Raw genomic sequence first — 20,283 nt, forward strand, 5'->3', positions numbered from 1 at the left:
TTCAACTTACAGCGATACAGTAGTGTGTGTGTTCACAACCAATACTGTAGTGAATAAACCAGCATGGCCCTTTATTTATTAGTAGAAAAGAGTTCCTTGAGAGGGCGCTGGAGTCAGAGGTTAGTACGCAAAAGGTAGACCGGAAGATCTCTCAGTGATAAATCAACCAGTAATCAGTAATAAATATTCAATATCATCAAAAAAACAAGGGATCACATTGTATTATATATTATAAACACAGTGGAGCAAAACGGACACAATATGATGTCGTTCAATGTGCCACGGACTTCCGAACCAAAAATAAGTGACATATTTTCATGGCGTAAATATAAAACACATTAGCCTGTCAAATTCTGTGAAAACTGGACTTCCTCACTTCCTCACGGGCAGCCGGTGTTACAGAGCTGAACGAGTGTGTCACACGCACACACATGTGGCTCAGGGCTGGGCTTCAATGATATTCTTTATGAAATGTACTTGTTGACCCACTTGGAGGTCCAGTGCTGGTGCTGAGGAGTCTTCAGAAGTCTTTATCCCACCCGGACAGCTCATCCGGAGGCTCCTCCGTGTCCGGAGGAAACATGTCAAAGTGACTGTGATCCGTCGGCCCCTTCAGCTGCAAGAAAGAAGGAACATCATCACGAAATCAGGGTATTTATTCAGCGTGGGGATCATTCACAACTTGCTGATGGGCAGTCGGATGTCAGTCAGAGCTCAGCTTCCAGGTAACTGCACATCATTTGCAAGTAAACTGTCAAGTAGAGTTGAGATCCCAGGAGGCTGGACTATGAGATCAGGCCAAGGAACACAGAGCGCCCCACCCTGAGTTGCTCCCTGTAGCTGCGTCCACGGTGTATGAACAGGATTGTAAGTCGCTTTGGATGAAAGCGTTAGCTAAATGACATGTAATGTAATGTAATGTAATATATACCCGGACCACCCTCTCCACCACCTCCTACAGGGACAGAGGAGGACTTTCTCCAGACGTCTCCTCACGCTCCGCTGCCACAAGGACAGATACAGGAGAACATTCCTGCCGACGGCTATGAGGCTCTATAACAGATCACCTCTTGCCAGATCCTAGTGCAATAACTGTAATAATAACTTAATATTTACACTATGTTGATCTGCACTTCACACATTTCATTTATTTACACTACACACATACACACACATACACACACTTTGCATTTTGCACACTCTGTCTATATTTAATATTGTTTTATTTAATTTAATTTTACACTGCAGTCATTAGTATTGTATTGTGTATGCATATATGTTGTATATATACATATATATTTTATTTTATATTTTACTTTGTATACTTTGCACAGTCATTGTATTATATTTGTGTGTGTGTTTGTATATATATATACATATATGTTTCATTTTATATACATATATATATATATCATTTTGTATTTTATATTTTACTTGTATACATCTATATCTTTCATCCCTGTTTTTTATATTTTATATTTTATTCTCGTGTGTTTAGTTTATTGGTGCTGCTACTGTAACGACAAATTTCCCCTTGGGGATTAATAAAGTATACTGTATATCTATCTATCCATCTATATATATTTGCTTGTTTATTGTTAGAGAACAAAAAGTCCGATAATTTCACCTCTCTCCACAATGGAGACAGCAGCTTGTGACGCCTCAAGCCTTCCCAGTTGAAGCCCTGGAACCACCTAGAAAACAAAGAAAACTAAGAAAACCTCACAATTGGGACATTTAAAAAAAGATTGTAGCTCCCATTTTCTGTCACAAGGCAACGTGGTCGAAGGCTACGTGGCACAACGCCTGGTAAGCGATTGGTACTCGAGGTCTTGGTGAAGAGTCCCTCTGAGCCTCTGGAGCACTGGTTTCTGAAAGTGTTATCATATACGACAGCTTTGCTATTGGCTTGGACCTCAGCGGAGCGAGTGTGTGAACCAGCGGCCCTGTTGGTCCACCCCAGTTGCTGACTGGTCCGTGGTGACCGCAGCAAGGTGACCTTCTGACCAAATCCATAAGAACTTAAGACGCTCTTTCATGTCGAGGGTTCTTTGGATGCTTTTTGTCTTCCACCCCAATGCGAAGGTCAGAGAGGCAAACGTTTTGTGCGTTGCCACGTTATGTTGAATAATGCACGGACCCCCATCAGAGAACGGCTGTTTGAGTGTCGAGGACATACGCTACTGTTCAAAAGTTTGGGGTCACTTAGAAATGTCCTTATTTTTCAGAGAAAAGCACTGTTTTTAGCAATGAAGATAACATTAAATTAATCAGAGATACACTTTATACATTGTTAATGTGGTAAATGACTATTCTAGGAAGAAACATCTGTTTTTTAATGAAATCTCTCAGTAGGTGTATAGAGGCCTATCTCCAGTGTTCTAATGGTACATTGTGTTATCGCCTTAGAAGACTAACGGAGGGGTAGAAAACCCTTGAAAACCCTTTTTATGTGAGCGCAGCTGAAAACAGTTATGCTGGTTAGAGAAGCTATAAAACTGGTCTGGGTGACCCCAAACTTTTTAACGCAAACACAAATAAAGAATTATATATTTTGGGAATTAAACTCACTTGTGTTTCTTGATTTCAATGATGCCATTCTTTTTGTTCCCCAGCCTCTCCACAGGATTTAGCCTGAGCGTGAAAGAAAAGAGACATGTATTAGTTGTTTAATGTCAGGATTATGAACCTGTAGATGATTAAAAATAATCAGGCAAGACATTTAACACACTTGTCTAACATCCAGCTTAATAAACCCAGCTGCTGCAGCGGCATCAAATCACAATGAGGTCGAGGACACGACCCACATGGAGCATAATCGTTTGACTCATCTTTCATCAAGTGAATAATAATTAAAAATAGTTAGCTTGGTATGTTTTACGATATATGACAGAGCAGTATTATCCTCATATCTGTTCATGCTTTTTGAAAAATCGTACTTGCAGAGTCTCCTGATGAGGTCGTCTGGACGCTTCACAATTCTTTTAGGGAAGTCCACCTTCTCAATGCCGTGGAGGACCAAGGTGTAAATCTTTATGGGGTCTAAGCCAGAAAATGGCGGACTGGAAGAAAAACTGGTTTATTGCAAATGTAAAAAATTCAGACAATTAGCATGTTTTGGCGAATGTAACATCTTCTAAGCTTTGAACAAAATTAGGCAATGTGGTTTCAATTACTTCTAGTCATGGTTTCCCTTGCTAACAATTTAAAGAATTTAACAAACAATTTTTGGCCTTTTGTTGCCATCAATGGCAACCACTTGGTTAACATATAGACCGTAGAGAGAAAGCAGCTAAATGTGCACCACTACATATATATGTGAAAATATGTGTTACATAAGTGATATTTAGATATGTTTTTTTAGATGTAGATGGTGAAAAACCCCTTGGATGCTTCATTTGATGTGAACAGTTAAGTGTCATCAGCACTTCTCTGACCAGAGAAAGCATATACACTACCGTTAAAAAGTTTGGGGTCACCCAGACAATTTGGTGTTTTCCATGAAAATTCACACTTTTATTTATCAAATGAATTGTAAAATAAATATAAAATATATTCAAGACATTGACAAGGTTAGAAATAATCCTTTTAATTTGAAATATTAATTTTGTTCTTTAAACTTGTCGCTCAAAGGAAGGCCAGTTTTATATCTTCTCTCACCAGCATAACTGTTTTCAGCTGCGCTATCATAAAAAGGGTTTTCAAGGGTTTTCTACCCATCCGTTAGTCTTCTAAAGCGATAACACAATGTACCATTAGAACACTGGAGCTGGGCCTCTATACACCTATGGAGAGATGCCATTAAAAACCAGTGAATAGTCATTTACCACATTAACAATGTATAGAGTGTATTTCTCATTAATTGAATGTTATCTTCATTAAAAAAAACAGTGCTTTTCTTTGAAAAATATGGACATTTCTAAGTGACCCCAAACTTTTGAAGTGTATATGCTTTCTCTGGGTCAGAGAAGTGCTGATGACACTCAACTGTTCACATCAAATGAAGCATCCAAGCGGAAACACTTCTCAAGAGGAGGACATTCGACTTACTTGCCAGTGAGAAGTTCAAATATGAGGATTCCCAAGGACCAGCAATCAGCTCCAAAGTCGTGGCCTTTGTTCATGATGACTTCTGGGGCCACATACTCCGGAGTACCACAGAAGGTCCAGGTCTTCTTTCCAAGGCCAATCTTTTTAGCAAAGCCAAAGTCTGCCTGCGGAGATAAAACACATGTTTACAGACACATATAAGACTCCCAGGAACACACGTTGAGACAGAGGCTTACCATTTTGACATAACCCTCGGCGTCCAGGAGAAGGTTCTCAGGTTTCAAGTCTCTGTAGACGATCCCCAGAGTGTGGAGGTAATCAAAGGCCTCTAAGACACAACCAGTACAGAACCTGGCTGTGGGCTCATCGAAATAACCCCTAATAGGTGAAGAAAAGATCAACAAATTGATGGAATTCTATGAATATACACACAGAGCCAATCAATGGCCAGTTTTGGATCTATTCTTGGGTGGGGTTGATCCACATGACCTATGTACATCTGAAGGACTGTCATGACAAAATCCTTAAAAACAATCTTGAATGTAACATTAATAAGAGGTAAAATATCCACATTATTATTATCAGTATTTAAAATAAAGCAAGATGCTTAACCTCGATGGAAAAGTTGGTGTATTGATACAAACTAAATGCCACATAGTGCAACTGAAAATCATGAAGGTGCCACTAAAGAGAGGAAGACTTCAGATAAGTGTGTTCCTCAAATGAATGCATGAAAAACAAACAGACATAAATCAGCTCCAGAATCATTTACATGGCTTTCCATTGTTCGAACTTTGACTGTCCTTATTTTCAGCGGCGGTTTTGTTGTTTTGATATTCGTGTGTGTGTGTTCATTTTATACGCTATTCATTCGCGATTAGGGTGATGCCCTGGGGCATTATCCAAGTGTCTTGTATCAATTCATAGGCTTGTGGAAATCCGAATACAATTAATATTTCCCTTAAACTATTGCTAATGCATGCCACCACTCTTCTAAACGCTATTTAATATAACCATTATTCTAGGACCATAAAGGAGATGAGTAACACATACAATTTAAATATTTTTTAAAGGGAATATTCCTTTAAAATATCTTTAAAAAAAAAATCAATCTCTGGATGTCATGTGAAGGTATTATGAATGTAACAAAAGGACCTACACTCACATGTCCCGCAACACAGTCCACAGCTCTCCACCAAGACACGCCTCCAGCAGCAGGTAGACAAACTTATCATCCCGAAATGTTCGAAATAACCTGAAACACACGCACAGACAGCCGAGAGACTCTTTGTGACCGACTTGTTGCACTAAGAACACTTCTTCCTCAAGCGCCTGCTAGCAGAGATAACTCAATATAGAAAAAGATCAATGGCTTAAAGGTTGCTGAGGGACGTTTTAGGACACACTGAGCACCTCTTTCCTCTTCTCTCTCTACTTATGGATGTATTTTCATCTCTCCATCACACATTACTAACTCTGCTTCCTCCTTGGAGTCTTTGTGACTTCACGTCTCGTAGGGTCCATTGGACCTGGCTGGGTCTGATGCCTCCTGCCTGGTGACCTGGCCTCCTGCCATGGATTAAGGAGGTCTGGATCATGGACCATGCCAACTACCAATCATTCCTAGATTTCTATCATACTCATTGAATGTGTTTATGTAACTCTGTAATGATTCCTTCTGGTCACATGACGTCTATTGCTTCTGTCCATCCTGGAGAGGGATCCTCCTCTGTTGTTCTTCTGAAGGTTTCTTCCCTTTTTTCTTAGATTCATTGGTTTTTTTTCCTGATCCGATGTGAGGTCAAAGGTCAGGGATGTCGTATGTGTACATACTGTAAAGCCCTCCGAGGCAAATTCGTAATTTGTGATATTGGGCTGGATAGAATAAACTGAATTGAATCAAGAATGAAGTAAAATTAGCACCCCTAACTACAAACAATGATGCATGTCGTACATTGGGAGTTGAAATGTGGAAATATAGTAATGTTGATCATATTCCCACAACATACAGATGAAGCTCTTCTATTGACCCATCACAGGTCCCCAAAAAGCGAGGTACTGCACAGTAATAGCCGACTAGAGAAAAACACATTCACGAAGAGCCCTGAGAGAACCCTCTGAACCGTGAAGGTGGTCGGAGGACTGTTGTCTGAGTGAGGTAGAAGAGAGTGACCATCACATTTTGGCTGAACTTTTCTCTTTGAATGACGGTCAACAGAAGGCTTGCACAAGGCCTTTGTTCTTTAAAGCGATAGTCCAGATGAATGTGAGTGCAGTGGTGGGAGCCGGGCCAGCAGCATTCTCCCAGCAGGTGTCTTAGCAACTCCACAGAGAAGCCCGAGCACTCAGCAGCCCCTGTACAGGACTCTGAAAAGGTTATATGTTAACTATTTCCTATACGCCTTTATTTTGCAAGTGACTTCGTATGTTGTGGGTCCTTTTATTTCAAGATTCAAGATTCAAGATTCAAGATGTTTTATTTGTCACATACACACACAGGGTGTGCAGTGAAATGAAAGTGGCAATGCTCAGCAGGAATGTGCAAGGGCAACAAGTACACACTATTTACAAATAAAAAACAACACAATATTTACAGTAAGTGTGTGTGTGTGTGTGTGTGTGTGTGTGTGTGTGTGCCTAAGAGGGGCAGTTGTGTGGGTCTATGTGGGGGTCCTGGTGAGGTCGGAGTTCACAATCCTGATGGCCTGAGGAAAGAAACTCCGTCTCAGTCTCTCTGTTCTTGCAGCGTGACTACGGAGGCGCCTGCCTGACCGCAGCAGCTGAAACAGTCTGTTGTTGGGGTGGTGAGGATCCTTCATGATCCTGGCGGCTCTGGTTCTGCACCTCCTGGTGTACAAGTCCTGCAGGGTGGGGAGTGTAGTTCCAATAGTGCGTTCAGCCGAACGCACTACTCTCTGCAGAGCCTTCCTGTCCTGAGCGGAGCAGTTGCCAAACCAGGCTGTGATGCTTCCTGTCAGGACGCCTCTACAGCTCCAGAGTAGAAGGACTGAAGGATCCTCTGGGAAACTTTAAATTTCCTCAGCTGCCTGAGGTGGTAGAGGCGCTGCCTTGCCTTTCTCACCAGAGTGTCTGTGTTTGTTGACCATGTCAGATCCTCGGTGATGTGGACTCCCAGGTATTTATACCCGCTCACCCTCTCCACAGTAGTCCCGTTAATCCCCAGTGGTGAGTACGTCCTCTGTTGTTGTACCTTCCTAAAGTCCACAATCAGCTCCTTAGTTTTGGTGACATTCATGATGAGGCTGTTGTCCTGGCACCAGAGTGACAGATCAGCAACTTCCTCCAGGTAGGCCTTCTCGTCGTTGTCGGAGATCAGGCCCACCACCACTGTGTCATCCGCAAACTTGATGATGGTATTGAGTTGAACCTGGCCACACAGTCATGTGTGTACAGGGAGTACAGTAGGGGCTGAGGACGCAACCCTGGGGATCCTGTGTTCAGGGTGAGGGATTTGAGGTGTGTCTGCCCACCCTGACCACCTGTGGCCTGGCGGTCAGGAAGTCCAGGATCCAAGCACACAGGGGGTGTTCAGTCCCAGCTCAATCAGCTTGCCGCCAGTCTGGAGGGACTATGGTGTTGAAAGCTGAACTATAATCAATGAACAGTAGTCTCACATAGCCCCCCCTCTGGCTGTCCAGATGAGAGAGTGTGGTGTGCAGTACCTGGGAGACAGCATCATCCGTGGATCTGTTTGGGCGATAAGCAAACTGCAGCGGGTCCATGGAGGAAGGGAGGAAGGCGCAGATGTAGTCCTTTATCAGCCTCTCAAAGCATTTCATGACCACCGAGGTGAGGGCCACCGGTCGGTAGTCATTCATACATGCTGGAGAAGCATTCTTGGGCACAGGGACAATAGTGGATCTCTTGAAGTACTTCCGGGAGTAGATGTAAATCTCGTAACGTAACTTCGGAAAAAAGTACGTTAGCTAGGTATACTGAAGGAAAAGGTTGCTCATGAGTATTTTTCTTACTCTGAACTGCTAAGCACCAAGCTGGAATGGGAACACTGTACTTTGTGTTTTATTTGGGCTTTGACTTCATGTTTAGTGACTTTATACTTTAATTAACTTGTAAAATGTATTGTGATAAGATGCTAATGCTAGATTTTAGTATATATGTATATAAGAAGGAGAAAATGTCGTGATTTAAGTCCTCATGTATATATGAATGCCATTTAATTAATGTGTTCAGGCTGAGCTCATTTCTGTTTTATTTGTTCCGTTAGCTCTTACGGTGATTTCTGGAAATTAAATGGAAAAGGAGAAACTCTTAAATTTATGTTCGTCTACAAGGCTCACGGTTGAACATGAATAAAGGAAATTGTTTTTGGGGGTATGAATGTGTGTTTTTATGTATATATGTATGTGTGTGCATGTGTGTATATGTATACATACGTATATATATATGTATGTATATATACATATGTATGTATATATATATCTATCTATATATGTCATTGTGTCCTGTTTTGTGTGTGCATGTGTATGTATGTATATATATATATAGGTGTATATATATTTTTATGTTTATGTCTGAATTTTTTTAATTTGTTTTGTTAATATATCTAAACGAATAAAACAATTTAAATGATAAAAAAATAAAGGAAATTCTGGAAACATCAGTAGGCTACACTTCACTATTGTCCGCTACAGCCCCCGTTAGATCGTCTCCTTAAGGGAGGAAACGAGGTGACTTGCCATCACTCTGGCCTCTTCAGATCACCTACTACATGCTTCCACTAGCTTAATTCAATTCAATTCAATTCAGTTTATTTGTATAGCCCAATTTCACAAATTACAAATTTGTCTCGGAGTGCTTTACAATCTGTACACATAGACATCCCTGCCCCAAAACCTCACATCGGACCAGGAAAAACTCCCAAATAACCCTTCAGGGGAAAAAGGAAGAAACCTGGAGGAGAGCAACAGAGGAGGATCCCTCTCCTAGGATGGACAGATGCAATAGATGTAATGTGTACAGAAGGACAGATTTAGAGTTAAAATACATTCAATGAATATGACAGAGTGTATGAATAGTTCATAGTAGGCATATTCCACGATGGAGACCTCCACGATCCATCAGGCAGATGGCGGTGGGAGGAGGAGGGGCGGAGTCTCAACAGGACAGTGGCGTAGTCATGAGCAGGAATTCCACGACCCAGACGATCCATCAGGCAGATAGGATCTATGCCGTCTCATAGGGTCCGATGACCCCATGAGACGTAAAGTCAAAAGGACTTCCGGGAGAAAGCAGAGTTAGTAACGTGTGATTGAGAGATGAAAATTCTTCCTTAAGGAGAGAAAAATGAGTAGATAGGTACTCATTGCATCCTAAAACGTCCCCCTGCAGCTATAAGCCTATAGCAGCATATCAAGGGGCTGGACCAGGGCAAACCTGATTCAGCCCTAACTATAAGCTCTGTCAAAGAGGAAGGTCTTAAGTCTACTCTAAACGAGGTGACTGTGTCTGCCTCCCGGACTGAAATTGGAAGCTGGTTCCATAAAAGAGGAGCTTGATAACCAAAGGCTCTGGCTCCCATTCTACTTTTTAAGACTCTAGGAACTACAAGTAGTCCCGCATTTAGTGAGCGTAGCTCTCTAGTGGGGCAATATGGTACGACAAGCTCCTTAAGATATGATGGAGCATCACCAATCAAGGCTTTGTAGGTTAAGAGAAGAATTTTAAAAGTGATTCTTGATTTTACTGGGAGCCAGTGCAGAGCAGCTAGTGCAGGAGTGATGTGATCTCTTTTCTTAGTTTTAGTGAGAACACGAGCTGCAGCATTCTGGATCAACTGAGGGACCTAAGAGATTTATTAGAGCAGCCTGCTAATAAGGAGTTGCAGTAATCCAGTCTCGAAAAAACGCGTGAACCAATTTTTCTGCATCTTTTGAGACAAGATGTGCCTTTTATTTTGAAATATTACGTAGATGAAATCTCGGAAAAAAGTCCTTAGCTAGGTATACTGAAGGAAAAGGACAAGTCTTAATCTATGATAAGCACCAAGATAGAACTCTGTACTTTGTGTTTTATTTGGGCTTTGACTTCATGTTTAGTGACTTTATACTTTAATTAACTTGTAAAATGTATTGTGATAAGATGCTAATGCTAGATTTTAGCTAGATTTGAGTATATATGTATATAAGAAGGAGAAAATGTCGTGATTAATGTCCTCATGTATATATGAATGGCATTTAATTAATGTGTTCAGGCTGAGCTCATTTCTGTTTTATTTGTTCCATTAGCTCTTACAGTGATTTCTGGAAATTAAATGGAAAAGGAGAAACTCTTAAATTTATGTTCGTCTACAAGGCTCACGGTTGAACATGAATAAAGTTTTATGTATATATGTATGTGTGTGCATATGTATACATACGTATATATACAGGACTGTCTCAGAAAATTAGAATATTGTGATAAAGAATGCAATTAAAAAAAATGTCATGCATTCTGGATTCATTACAAATCAACTGAAATATTGCAAGCCTTTTATTCTTTTAATATTGCTGATTATGGCTTACAAAACTCTAAAATCCTATCTCATAAAATAATATTTCCTCAGACCAAGTTAAAAAGATTTATAACAGCTGAGTGTTTGTCAAGGCTCAGGAAACCCTTGCAGGTGTTTCGAGTTAATTAGACAATTCAAGTGATTTGTTTAATACCCTACTAGTATACTTTTTCATGATATTCTAATATTTAGAGATAGGATATTTGAGTTTTCTTAAAGCTAAACCATAATCAGCAATAAATCAGAATAAAAGGCTTGCAATATTTCAGTTGATTTATAAATGATCAGATGCATGACATTTTTTTTTTTTTAATTGCATTACAGAAAAAAATACTGACTTTATTTTTTTATTTGAGACAGTCCTATATATGTATATATATATACATATATATATATATATATATATATATGTATCTGTGTTGTGTGTGTATGTGTGTGTATGTGTATATATATATTATTTATTATATATATATATTTTTATATTTATTTTTTTTTTTTTTTTTTTGTTTTTTAAATTTAAAACGTTAAAATAAAAAAAAAAAAAAAAAAATTCTGCAAACATCAGTAGGCTACACTTCACTATTGTCCGCTACTGCCCCCGTGAGATCGTCTCCTTAAGGGAGGAAAGGAGGTGACTTGCCATCACTCTGGCCTCTTCAGATCACCTCCTACATGCTTCCACTAGCTTAGATGACAGAAAACACACGACATATCCTGACATCATCTGAACATAGAAAGAAATATCTGTCTCTTTATGAAACGGAGTGCGTCCCACCTGACGATGAACACCGAGTTGGTTTGCTGAAGGATGTTTTTCTCGGAGTAGATGTGCTCCTGCTGCCTGGTGTCCACGATGTGCTTCTTCTTAATGCACTTCAGGGCAAACGTGCTGTTCTCGTTCTTCAGCTTCACCTGAGACAAAGATCAGAGATGTCGAATGTGTACAGATTGTAAAGCCCTCTGAGGATAATTCGTAACTTGCGATATCGGGCTATACAAAATAAACTGGATTGAAGCTCACCAGCTCCACTCGTCCGAATCCTCCCGTGCCCAGTGTAGCGATGACCTCGAGATCCTGGAAAGGCAGGAGTGAAATCTTGTCCCTCAGCTTCCTCAGCTCCTGGGCCTCCGGAGAGTCCATCTGAGGAGAGTGCGGCCTGACAGAGGAATAACACGGGACTCCTGATCACATCTGGGCACTTTTTTTGTTGTTGCTTTCTCTGGCCTCTACGGACTCATTTGCAAACTTCAAATTAGTAAACCAGTAAAGCAGAAAATGCACTAATGACTATATGACATGCCGCTACCGTCGTAACCTCACAAGGAGACCGGATTAACAGATGTGTGTTGTGCTCCTCTGTCACTGTGCACGTACAGGGCATTCCTCCTCTCGTCACTCCTGGAAAGCTCTTCCACGTATTCCTTCAGGTAGGCCTGGAGCTCCTCGTAAGTTCCCACCATTTGGTTGAAATTGCTGGAGAAGAGGAGGCAGAGGGCAAAGACATGGACGACTTTCATTCTCAGTGTGTGTGTTATATGTGTGTATCATCTATAAAGGCACACGATTGGTTACCACTGCTCTGCAGAAAACGTATGTATGTAGTTTCAGTTTGGATTTTGTTTGTGTCTATACACGTGTTTATGAACCACATGTGATATGATGACACATCCCCTAGTATGGATAATCACAGCTAGGCTGCTTTCTAAACAGTTATGAAATGTACTTGTTAACTTGTGAGGTGTTACTATTGTCATCTAGTACCAGGTCTACATTGAACTGGCATATGGGTTCATTCATACACGTGAACGCGCCCCGTAGACTCACTCTCTGTCCACCACCAGGCAGTGTGTGTCGTTCTCATGGCAGATGATGTTGGCCGAGCGGAGGTCCTCACTGTGAACACACACGTACGGTTCAGTAAAACCAACAGCATCGTGGTTAAGGGAACGGTGTCAGGGATAGGTCTAATTGGCCTCAGCTGGTGGCCGATTGTTAATCAGCCCCCAGTTTGATGCTGATTGTTAATCAGCCCCAGCTGGTGGTCATTTCATTGCTTCATTAGTTGTTAGAACATGTGACTAGACACAACCGTGCTATTGGATGGCTGCTAAAGAATGCTGACAAATTTAGTTAAGTATGAGTAAAAACATTATCATTTATAAAGACTTGTTCCAACATTAACACTCATTGTGCAATTCTTAAACACAGTTCTACATGTTTTATGCATTTCATGATTGGGTTTTCATAGTTTATAGATGATGTATTCCCAAATTAAGAAATATATCATAAACCCAAAGCCTTCATTGGTAATGTTTGTTTGTACCTTATGAGCGCTTTCTCTCCAAAGTAGTCCCCTACTCCCAAAGTCTTGATTTCCTGTGGCTCATCGAATCCCTCTGTGCTTTGGGTGACTATGACCTACAAATAGAAAACATTAGAATGAGGCAAAGAAACTACTTTTTTTTTTATCTGACGATGTTTTATCTTTGGGATCACAAAATTATAAATCAAAAAGTGATTTTGTTATTTTTTGTGGGGTTTTCTTAAGAACAAGCAACAAGATCCTTAAGACTTCAAATATGAGCAACTATCCTCACCATTCACCTTATTTTGGCATGGTATATATATATATATAAAAATATGTATATATTTTGGATGTTATGGATTTTTTTATATCTCTTAAATTACTTACAAAAAATACTTGCACCGTATTAATATTATATATTAGCAGTCTTTCCTGCTGCTGTATCCGAGCTTCTCTCAGGACCAATACAGATATATCGTATATTATCTATTTGACAAACAAGTCCATAGGAACACAAACACAGACCATAATTCCCAGATTGAGAAGGCCGAGTGAGCTGCAGACTGCAACCCTCTTTGAAACAGGCTCCAAAATAATATTTTGCTTTCAACGGAGAACATATGAAGGCTTTAAGACGGCAGTTGGACAAGAATGTGCTGACATCTCACCCACCTTTCCTTTTGCAATAATAAAGAAAGTGTTCCCTTCTTCACCCTCTCGAATAATATACTCCCCTTTTTCAAAATAGTCCTGAAAAGACAAGAGAAGTCGGTCATTCTCTCGTCCACTTAGATCCAATCTGAAGTAATTAGAAACAGAGACCGTATGGAACGGCATGAAGTACATCAGAAAGATGTGAGGTGGAATGGGAAACACTCACCACTTCAAGACAATCAACAACCTTGGCTAGTTTCTCCTCAGGCAGTCCTCGGAGCAGAGACACACTTATAGAGAAACACACGTATTGTAATTGTTGAGATGGATTACACACAGTAAAACCGCAAAACATAATAAAGTGACTTTTCTGGTCACATGACATCTATTCTTCTGTCCATCCTGGAGAGGGATCCTCCTCTGTTGCTCTCCTGAAGGGTTCTTCACCTTTTTCCCCCGTTAAAGTTTTTTTTCCCCTATTTTTTGGGAGTTTTTTTCTAATCTGATGTGAGGTCAAAGGTCAGGGATGTCGTATGTGTACAGATTGTAAATCCCTCTGAGGATAATTCGTAATTTGTAATATCGGGTTATACAAAATAAACTTTACCCACCTAATGGAGCTAAAGACAAAAAAACTATTTAAGATTTATGGCAGATTTTAGGAGTTCTGTGCTAGACGGTTAAAAGAAAAATTCGGGATGTACAAAATAAACTGAGTTGAATTGAATTGAAAATGTAGGACATTCTTATAATAAGTATGTGGACTTTGTTATGCTATAATAAGAATAACGGTTAGCTTTAATACACATTAGATGTGGCATGTGATTCTGTACTTGATATTGTAAGTTTTTGTTGTAAATAATGCACTGTGAGTTACTTCTGTGTTTGTTCTGTGTTTCTACTTCCATATACTTCCATATACCTCCATATACTGCTGTCCTGGCCAGGGCTTGTAATCTCAGTGTGATTAATTTAATTAAATAAAAGTTAAATACAAAAGAAATATAACTCAATGACTGTGATTACGGAATTTGGACATTTTAGTCTTATTTTACTTCCAGCGTTTCATAAACTCAAATCAGTCAGTCGGGTTTGTACCTGCGCAGAAAGCTGAAGTACTCCTCGTGTCTGGCCTGGGTGGTCTGCATCATGATGGTCTGGAAGGTCTGGCGGTCCAGAGCCCAGATTGTACACTGGGAGACAGCTGGATGAGAATGGACCCATTAACAACCCATTGAACCCTTCAGAAAAAACCTTAACACAGGGACGGATCGGGACTGAGATTCATTCGAGGACTTTGATATGCCCGATATCTTTCGCCAGTAATACTTACGCTGATTCAGCTTTGGTGGTCAAATCAAAATATTTTTCTTCTTCTATTTAATATTCATTATATTGGGTGATTGATTGATTGATTGATTGATTGATTGATGATTGACAATTCAAACAATAAAAATTAAAAAAAATCTCAAACAGAGATAAATGAATATCTCAGTGCAGGAAGAGAGAAAAAGCCAACTCGGCATATTTGAAGCCTCCACCTGTATAATATTTAACATTTTACAAAATTACAAACATAAAATTTAAAAAATGCATGAGATAGACAACAAAAGAAAAAAGAAAAACACATAATCTAATTATATTGAGTCTGTGCAGGCATGTGTGCATGGGTGTGCACGTGTGTGTGTGTGTGTGCATGTTACACACAAGCTTGCAAGCATGAACAAATAAGCCCGTGTGTGCAATATGTGGCACATGAGTATAATTAAATATATTTAATAACGCCCTCTGTGAATAATCATCTGCCAGTGGTTGTCTGGTACTGGATATGATATGGTTGTCACACAACGTGACACACACTAAGCACCGGGGAGCGAACGCAAGAATGTAATCCCAAAGGTGAGAGACCGTCAGAAGCGTGACTCACCCTTGATGGTGGCGGTTCTCTTACAGTTGTAGAGAATGGCCAGTTCCCCAAAGGCTGTGCCCGGATGCATCTCGCCCAGCAGCTTCCCATTCTGAATGACCTCCACCAAGCCATCTGCAGAGAGGAGAACACAGCACACAGGTCACACTCTTTGTAACGCACCAGATTTGTCTTGGATATTATGTGTTTAATTCTACTTGTGACAGGAACGAGCTCCCCACTGACATCAGGACAGCAGGAAGTCTCTACATCTTCCACCAGGAACTACAAACACATCGTTCAGACTATATCTTCAATAAAAACAGATTAGCACTTCAGTGGCACTTGAATGGCACTTCCTGATGGTATCACTGATAGCATTACTTATAGTATTACTTATAGTGTTACTTATAGTATTACTTATAGTGTTACTCATGGTATTACTTATGGTATTACTTATACTATTACTTATATTATTACTTATGGTATTACTTATGGTGTTACTTATGGTATTACTTATGGTATTACTTATACTATTACTTATAGTATTACTTATTCTATTACTTATGGTATTACTTATGGTGTTACTTATGGTATTACTTATACTATTACTTATAGTATTACTTATTCTATTACTTATGGTATTACTTATACTGTTACTTATGGTGTTACTTATGGTATTACTTATACTATTACTTAAGGTATTACTTATACTATTACTTTTAGTATTACTTATGGTATTACTTATGGTATTACTTATACTATTACTTATGGTGTTACTTATGGTATTACTTATACTATTACTTATAGTATTACTTATGGTATTACTTATACTATTACTTATGGTGTTACTTATGGTATTACTTATACTATTACTTATAGTATTACTTATACTATTACTTATGGTATTACTTATACTATTACTTATAGTATTACTCATGGTATTACTTATGGTATTATAGTATTATTCATGGTATTACTTATGGTATTATGCATGGTATTACTTATACTATTACTTATGATATTACTCATGGTATTACTCATGGTATAACTTATGGTATTACTTTACTCAACAATTCATTTAATATACAGCTATAATATAATATACAGCTCTTAAATATTCTTTCAAGAATACTCGAGCAGCGTTTCGCTACAACTCTCATCTCGATGGGAAAATGAGCTGAAATAAATGAAAATGATCCCCACGGTAACGTCACTCCTCATCCCCGAGCTGACCTGCCAGGACGTAGAGGTAGTTTCCAGGTTCCCCCTCCTGGATGACCAGCTGGCCCTCGGTATAAACCTTCTCATACATACAGTCCACCATCTCCCTCGTGTGCTGAGGCTCCAGCCTCTTCAGAAAGTCATTGTTCATGATGGCGTTGTTGATGAGTTTCTTGGTGCTGGGATTCAAACAGAAGCAGAAAACCAGCATTACGAAAGTCAAGTCAAACGTATTCACTCATCCAGCACACATTTCAGACGTCACAGATGTACCACAAGAGCTTTTTACAATATCTACAGCTCATGAGACCCTCTGTCCTCTGATAAAGGTTTTATTGGAGATGCAAATGTGTTTGTGAAGTTTTTGTTTATTGTTTTATGTAAATATGTATGTGTGTGTATTTATGTGTGTGTGTGTGTATGTATGTGTGTGTATATGTATGTACATGTGTATATGTACATATGTTTATGTATATATATGTATATATATAGGTATATGTATATGATTCTCTGAAATAAGTTTTTTCGTGAAATCATAGGTTAGGGCACTTATAAGCTTGATAGCTTCAGCCTCGACCCTTTCGGTCAGCCACTTTCTTCTTTTGTTGAATTTTGATTTTTGTATATTTTGCTGATCGAAAGAAACTAAACTAAACTAAACTAAGTACTAAGCGTACAACTGGAGACTTGGATTATGGGTTTTGAGAGTTTGTAAATTGATGTTTTCATAGTTTTTCTGATGTGAAGGCGCGGGACCCCCATTTACTTCAATTCATCAAGACTTGACACAGTTTTTGGATTCCCTACGATGTTGTTTTCTTCAATAACTCAAGGCCGAACTGGGTGAGTATTTGATAGATGGATAAAGATGAATAAATGAAATAAAGAACCCACATAGCCAGCATAGGAAGGGATCATTAATCAGCTGTAGTTCGGCACAACAGGTCTCTTAAGCTTTCGGATTTCTCAACATACTGAAGTTGTGTGCATGAGCTAGTAAGAGCTGCTTGTTAAATTAAATGCTAAAAGAAAAGAAAAAACAGAAAAACGTTCAATAACAGATGTAATCTTCTCAGTACTGCAGCCGTGACACTTTGACCAGAGATGGTCGGCAGACAAATAGAATCTTGCAGATGTGGTCCAAGCCACCTCATTAATGCAATGTTAATGTATTCAGCAGATTTCCCTGAGCGGGTGTTTGTGTGCGTCCCTGATTACCACATCACACAGACGATGTGCTCGTGCATTCATTAAAGGAGAGCGCTGAATGGATCTGAGAGTCGTGGGCGAGAGAGGCAGCGTAGGTTGGAGTAATTGAAGCCCGTAATGACGGATGCTGCGTTCTGATTCCGTGGCCTTTTGTTTCCCTCCGTGTGTCTTTCTGTTACGCTGCCATGCTAACGGAGCCTTTCGGATGTGGGGCGGATTAGAAAAGCTTGCCAGAGCTCTCGCTATTTTTAATAAGAACATACTTTTTTTGAGAAACCGAAGAACCTGTCGATGACGTTGTGTTCTAGTTTCATCACAAGTGATTTTACAACGGCACACACTGTGGGCTTAACGCGGTCATGTGTGACCCTCGTTGTGAAAAGAGGTCTTGTGTAATTCTATGCGGTGATTAACAATCGAAACAATATATCGCACTATGACATTTTGATATCACGGTTATTGTCAAAAGAAACATCCCGGTTTTCCGGTTTTAATGATTATTAATACATTTCCCTAATAGGCCTATAACTAATTAATTAAAATATGTATTATCATCATTAGCAACTTTATCCTTTTATTTAGTTTAAGTCATCTATAGTGGTTATTTGATTAACATAAATATAATTAATAAAAGATATAAAATCTCGTCATTTGTAGCTATATACCACTTATTATCAGCAGTTTAGAGCTAGTGTTACGAAGTTGCTGCTCGTTATATAAGCGAGCTTAAGACTGAAAGGGGTAACACCTCCTATTTGAGTAGAATTCCCCTTTAAACTCACTGTGAGTCTTTGTGGATGGACTTGGCAGTCGATCTGTGTGCTGCTCTGAAGCCTCCACAGAAGTTCTCCGAAGTGGGTTCAGCAGAGACGCCTTCCTTTGCTTTGAGCCGGCGGTGGACTTCCACAGCCACCCTGTGGAAGCGGCTGGGACCCTGGTTGATGACACTGTGGCGGCGGTTGCCGCGGTGGTGGCCCAGGCCGGTGTTGTAGCCGATGGCATCCTGGAGCTTGTCGATCTGGGAAGTCTTGGCCTCCAGTTCCACGTGGAGATGCTGTATCTGGAGCTCCTGGGCTCGAAACTCCAGGTCCCGATGTGCAAGCTCCGCCTCCAGGTGGGTAATCCGCAACCTGAAGATCAGTATTGGCTCATCCACTGAATACACATATGGTAAGCCAGGCTAAGACACAATGCAGCTACATATGGTGAGAAATGTATAGCTTCACCATATCCATGTTGAGAAATGAACCTCAAACCTCTGTGAGCTGAGGTGTTATTTATATAACAAAACACACTAGCAATAGCATTGCTCTGGAATGATGTTTGACCTATTTTTGCACCCTGTGTTGTCCTGTGTCAGCTACTGACACCATTCCACACCAAAAATTTGCGTGAGTTTACTCGCTTGACTATTTGTGGACTTTGCGTCATTCGCGCCTTAGAGGGGGCGGGGCTTATCTTCGTGGCTCCGTGGAAACAGTTATCATTCCCGCCATGCACCACAAAAGAAATAACAACTAGTTCTGCTTCATACTTGTTGAGGGCGGACCACAAACGTTGGTCGAATTATTCGCCAAAGTTGAAATATTTCAACTTGAGGCCAATGAGGCGAATTTTTTCGCGCCGCGCAATTTGCACGGGATCTACTCGACCCCACCCCCACACACCTCCACAGCTGCCACGGTCATCCTGTACTGTACAGTTTTGACAACGGAGCACATATAAGCGCGAGGTACCTGAGGACATCGGTGCCCCGGCCAGGGGGCTCTGTGTGGATGGAGGCTAGGCAGCTGTTCTCCTCAGCCTGTGGGGCTTTTATCGAACCGTTGCCCATGGCCAGGCATTGGCTGGCCACCATAGGAATGGCTCTCAGTCTCACCGCGATGGCTGTCTGAGAGGAAGCTCTGCGAGAGGACAAGGTGCTCTTTCTTCTTTAACGCCTGCGTTCTTAAACGCTTCAGTGTTCTACAGAAGAAGAAGAAAAACCTCTGATGAATGATTATTCCGACTTATGTGTTTTAGTGAATCAACTGTGATTCTTACCATGAAATGAAAACTCAAGATAACTCAGATATGAAGTTTAGGTTGACAGACTCCAACCGTAGATATCATCCTTCACACATAGTACTTTCTCATGGCTGAACAAGCGTAATAAGTATCTACAAGTTTAACACTTTTCACTGTCCTATTCTTCAATTGTCCTAAAGCAAGTCTTAAAATCAAGTTTTTGTACCATTCCCCCTTCAGATTTTCCAATTGTCTCTCTATACAGTCTATTTATCAAGTAAGAGAACAATATCCATTATTTACTTACAGAGTAGCTTTGAAATGTGTTGAAAATAATAATCCTGATGCTCTGAAACACCGACTGTGTGATCCCTCTTTCATGCTTCCTCTAGAAT

The 20,283-nt window shown here is 40.1% G+C and overlaps 1 protein-coding gene across 2 annotated transcripts; it reads right to left on the bottom strand.

The window, feature by feature from the left end:
• Nucleotides 1–426: 426 nt before the first annotated feature.
• Nucleotides 427–19,739, bottom strand: LOC130206760 (cGMP-dependent protein kinase 2). Of its 2 annotated transcripts, none has more exons than XM_056434857.1 (19): nucleotides 19,640–19,739; nucleotides 18,664–19,036; nucleotides 16,685–16,851; nucleotides 15,470–15,583; nucleotides 14,641–14,746; nucleotides 13,769–13,832; nucleotides 13,561–13,638; nucleotides 12,907–13,001; nucleotides 12,408–12,476; nucleotides 11,958–12,056; nucleotides 11,604–11,739; nucleotides 11,358–11,494; nucleotides 5,216–5,305; nucleotides 4,287–4,428; nucleotides 4,051–4,214; nucleotides 2,940–3,062; nucleotides 2,572–2,634; nucleotides 1,628–1,694; nucleotides 427–616 (listed from the first exon to the last, which is right to left on the bottom strand). In XM_056434857.1, exons 1-19 carry the CDS (start codon nucleotides 19,737–19,739, stop codon nucleotides 521–523), a joined length of 2,283 nt encoding a protein of 760 aa, XP_056290832.1. In that variant the 3' UTR covers nucleotides 427–520. The 2 variants fall into 2 exon arrangements, with proteins under 2 accessions (XP_056290832.1, XP_056290833.1); XM_056434858.1 differs by having other exon boundaries at nucleotides 18,664–19,011; nucleotides 19,618–19,739.
• Between the last annotated feature and the right edge of the window lie 544 nt (nucleotides 19,740–20,283).

Source organism: Pseudoliparis swirei, chromosome 17 (assembly GCF_029220125.1).
Source record: "Pseudoliparis swirei isolate HS2019 ecotype Mariana Trench chromosome 17, NWPU_hadal_v1, whole genome shotgun sequence".
Taxonomy (NCBI): domain Eukaryota; kingdom Metazoa; phylum Chordata; class Actinopteri; order Perciformes; family Liparidae; genus Pseudoliparis; species Pseudoliparis swirei.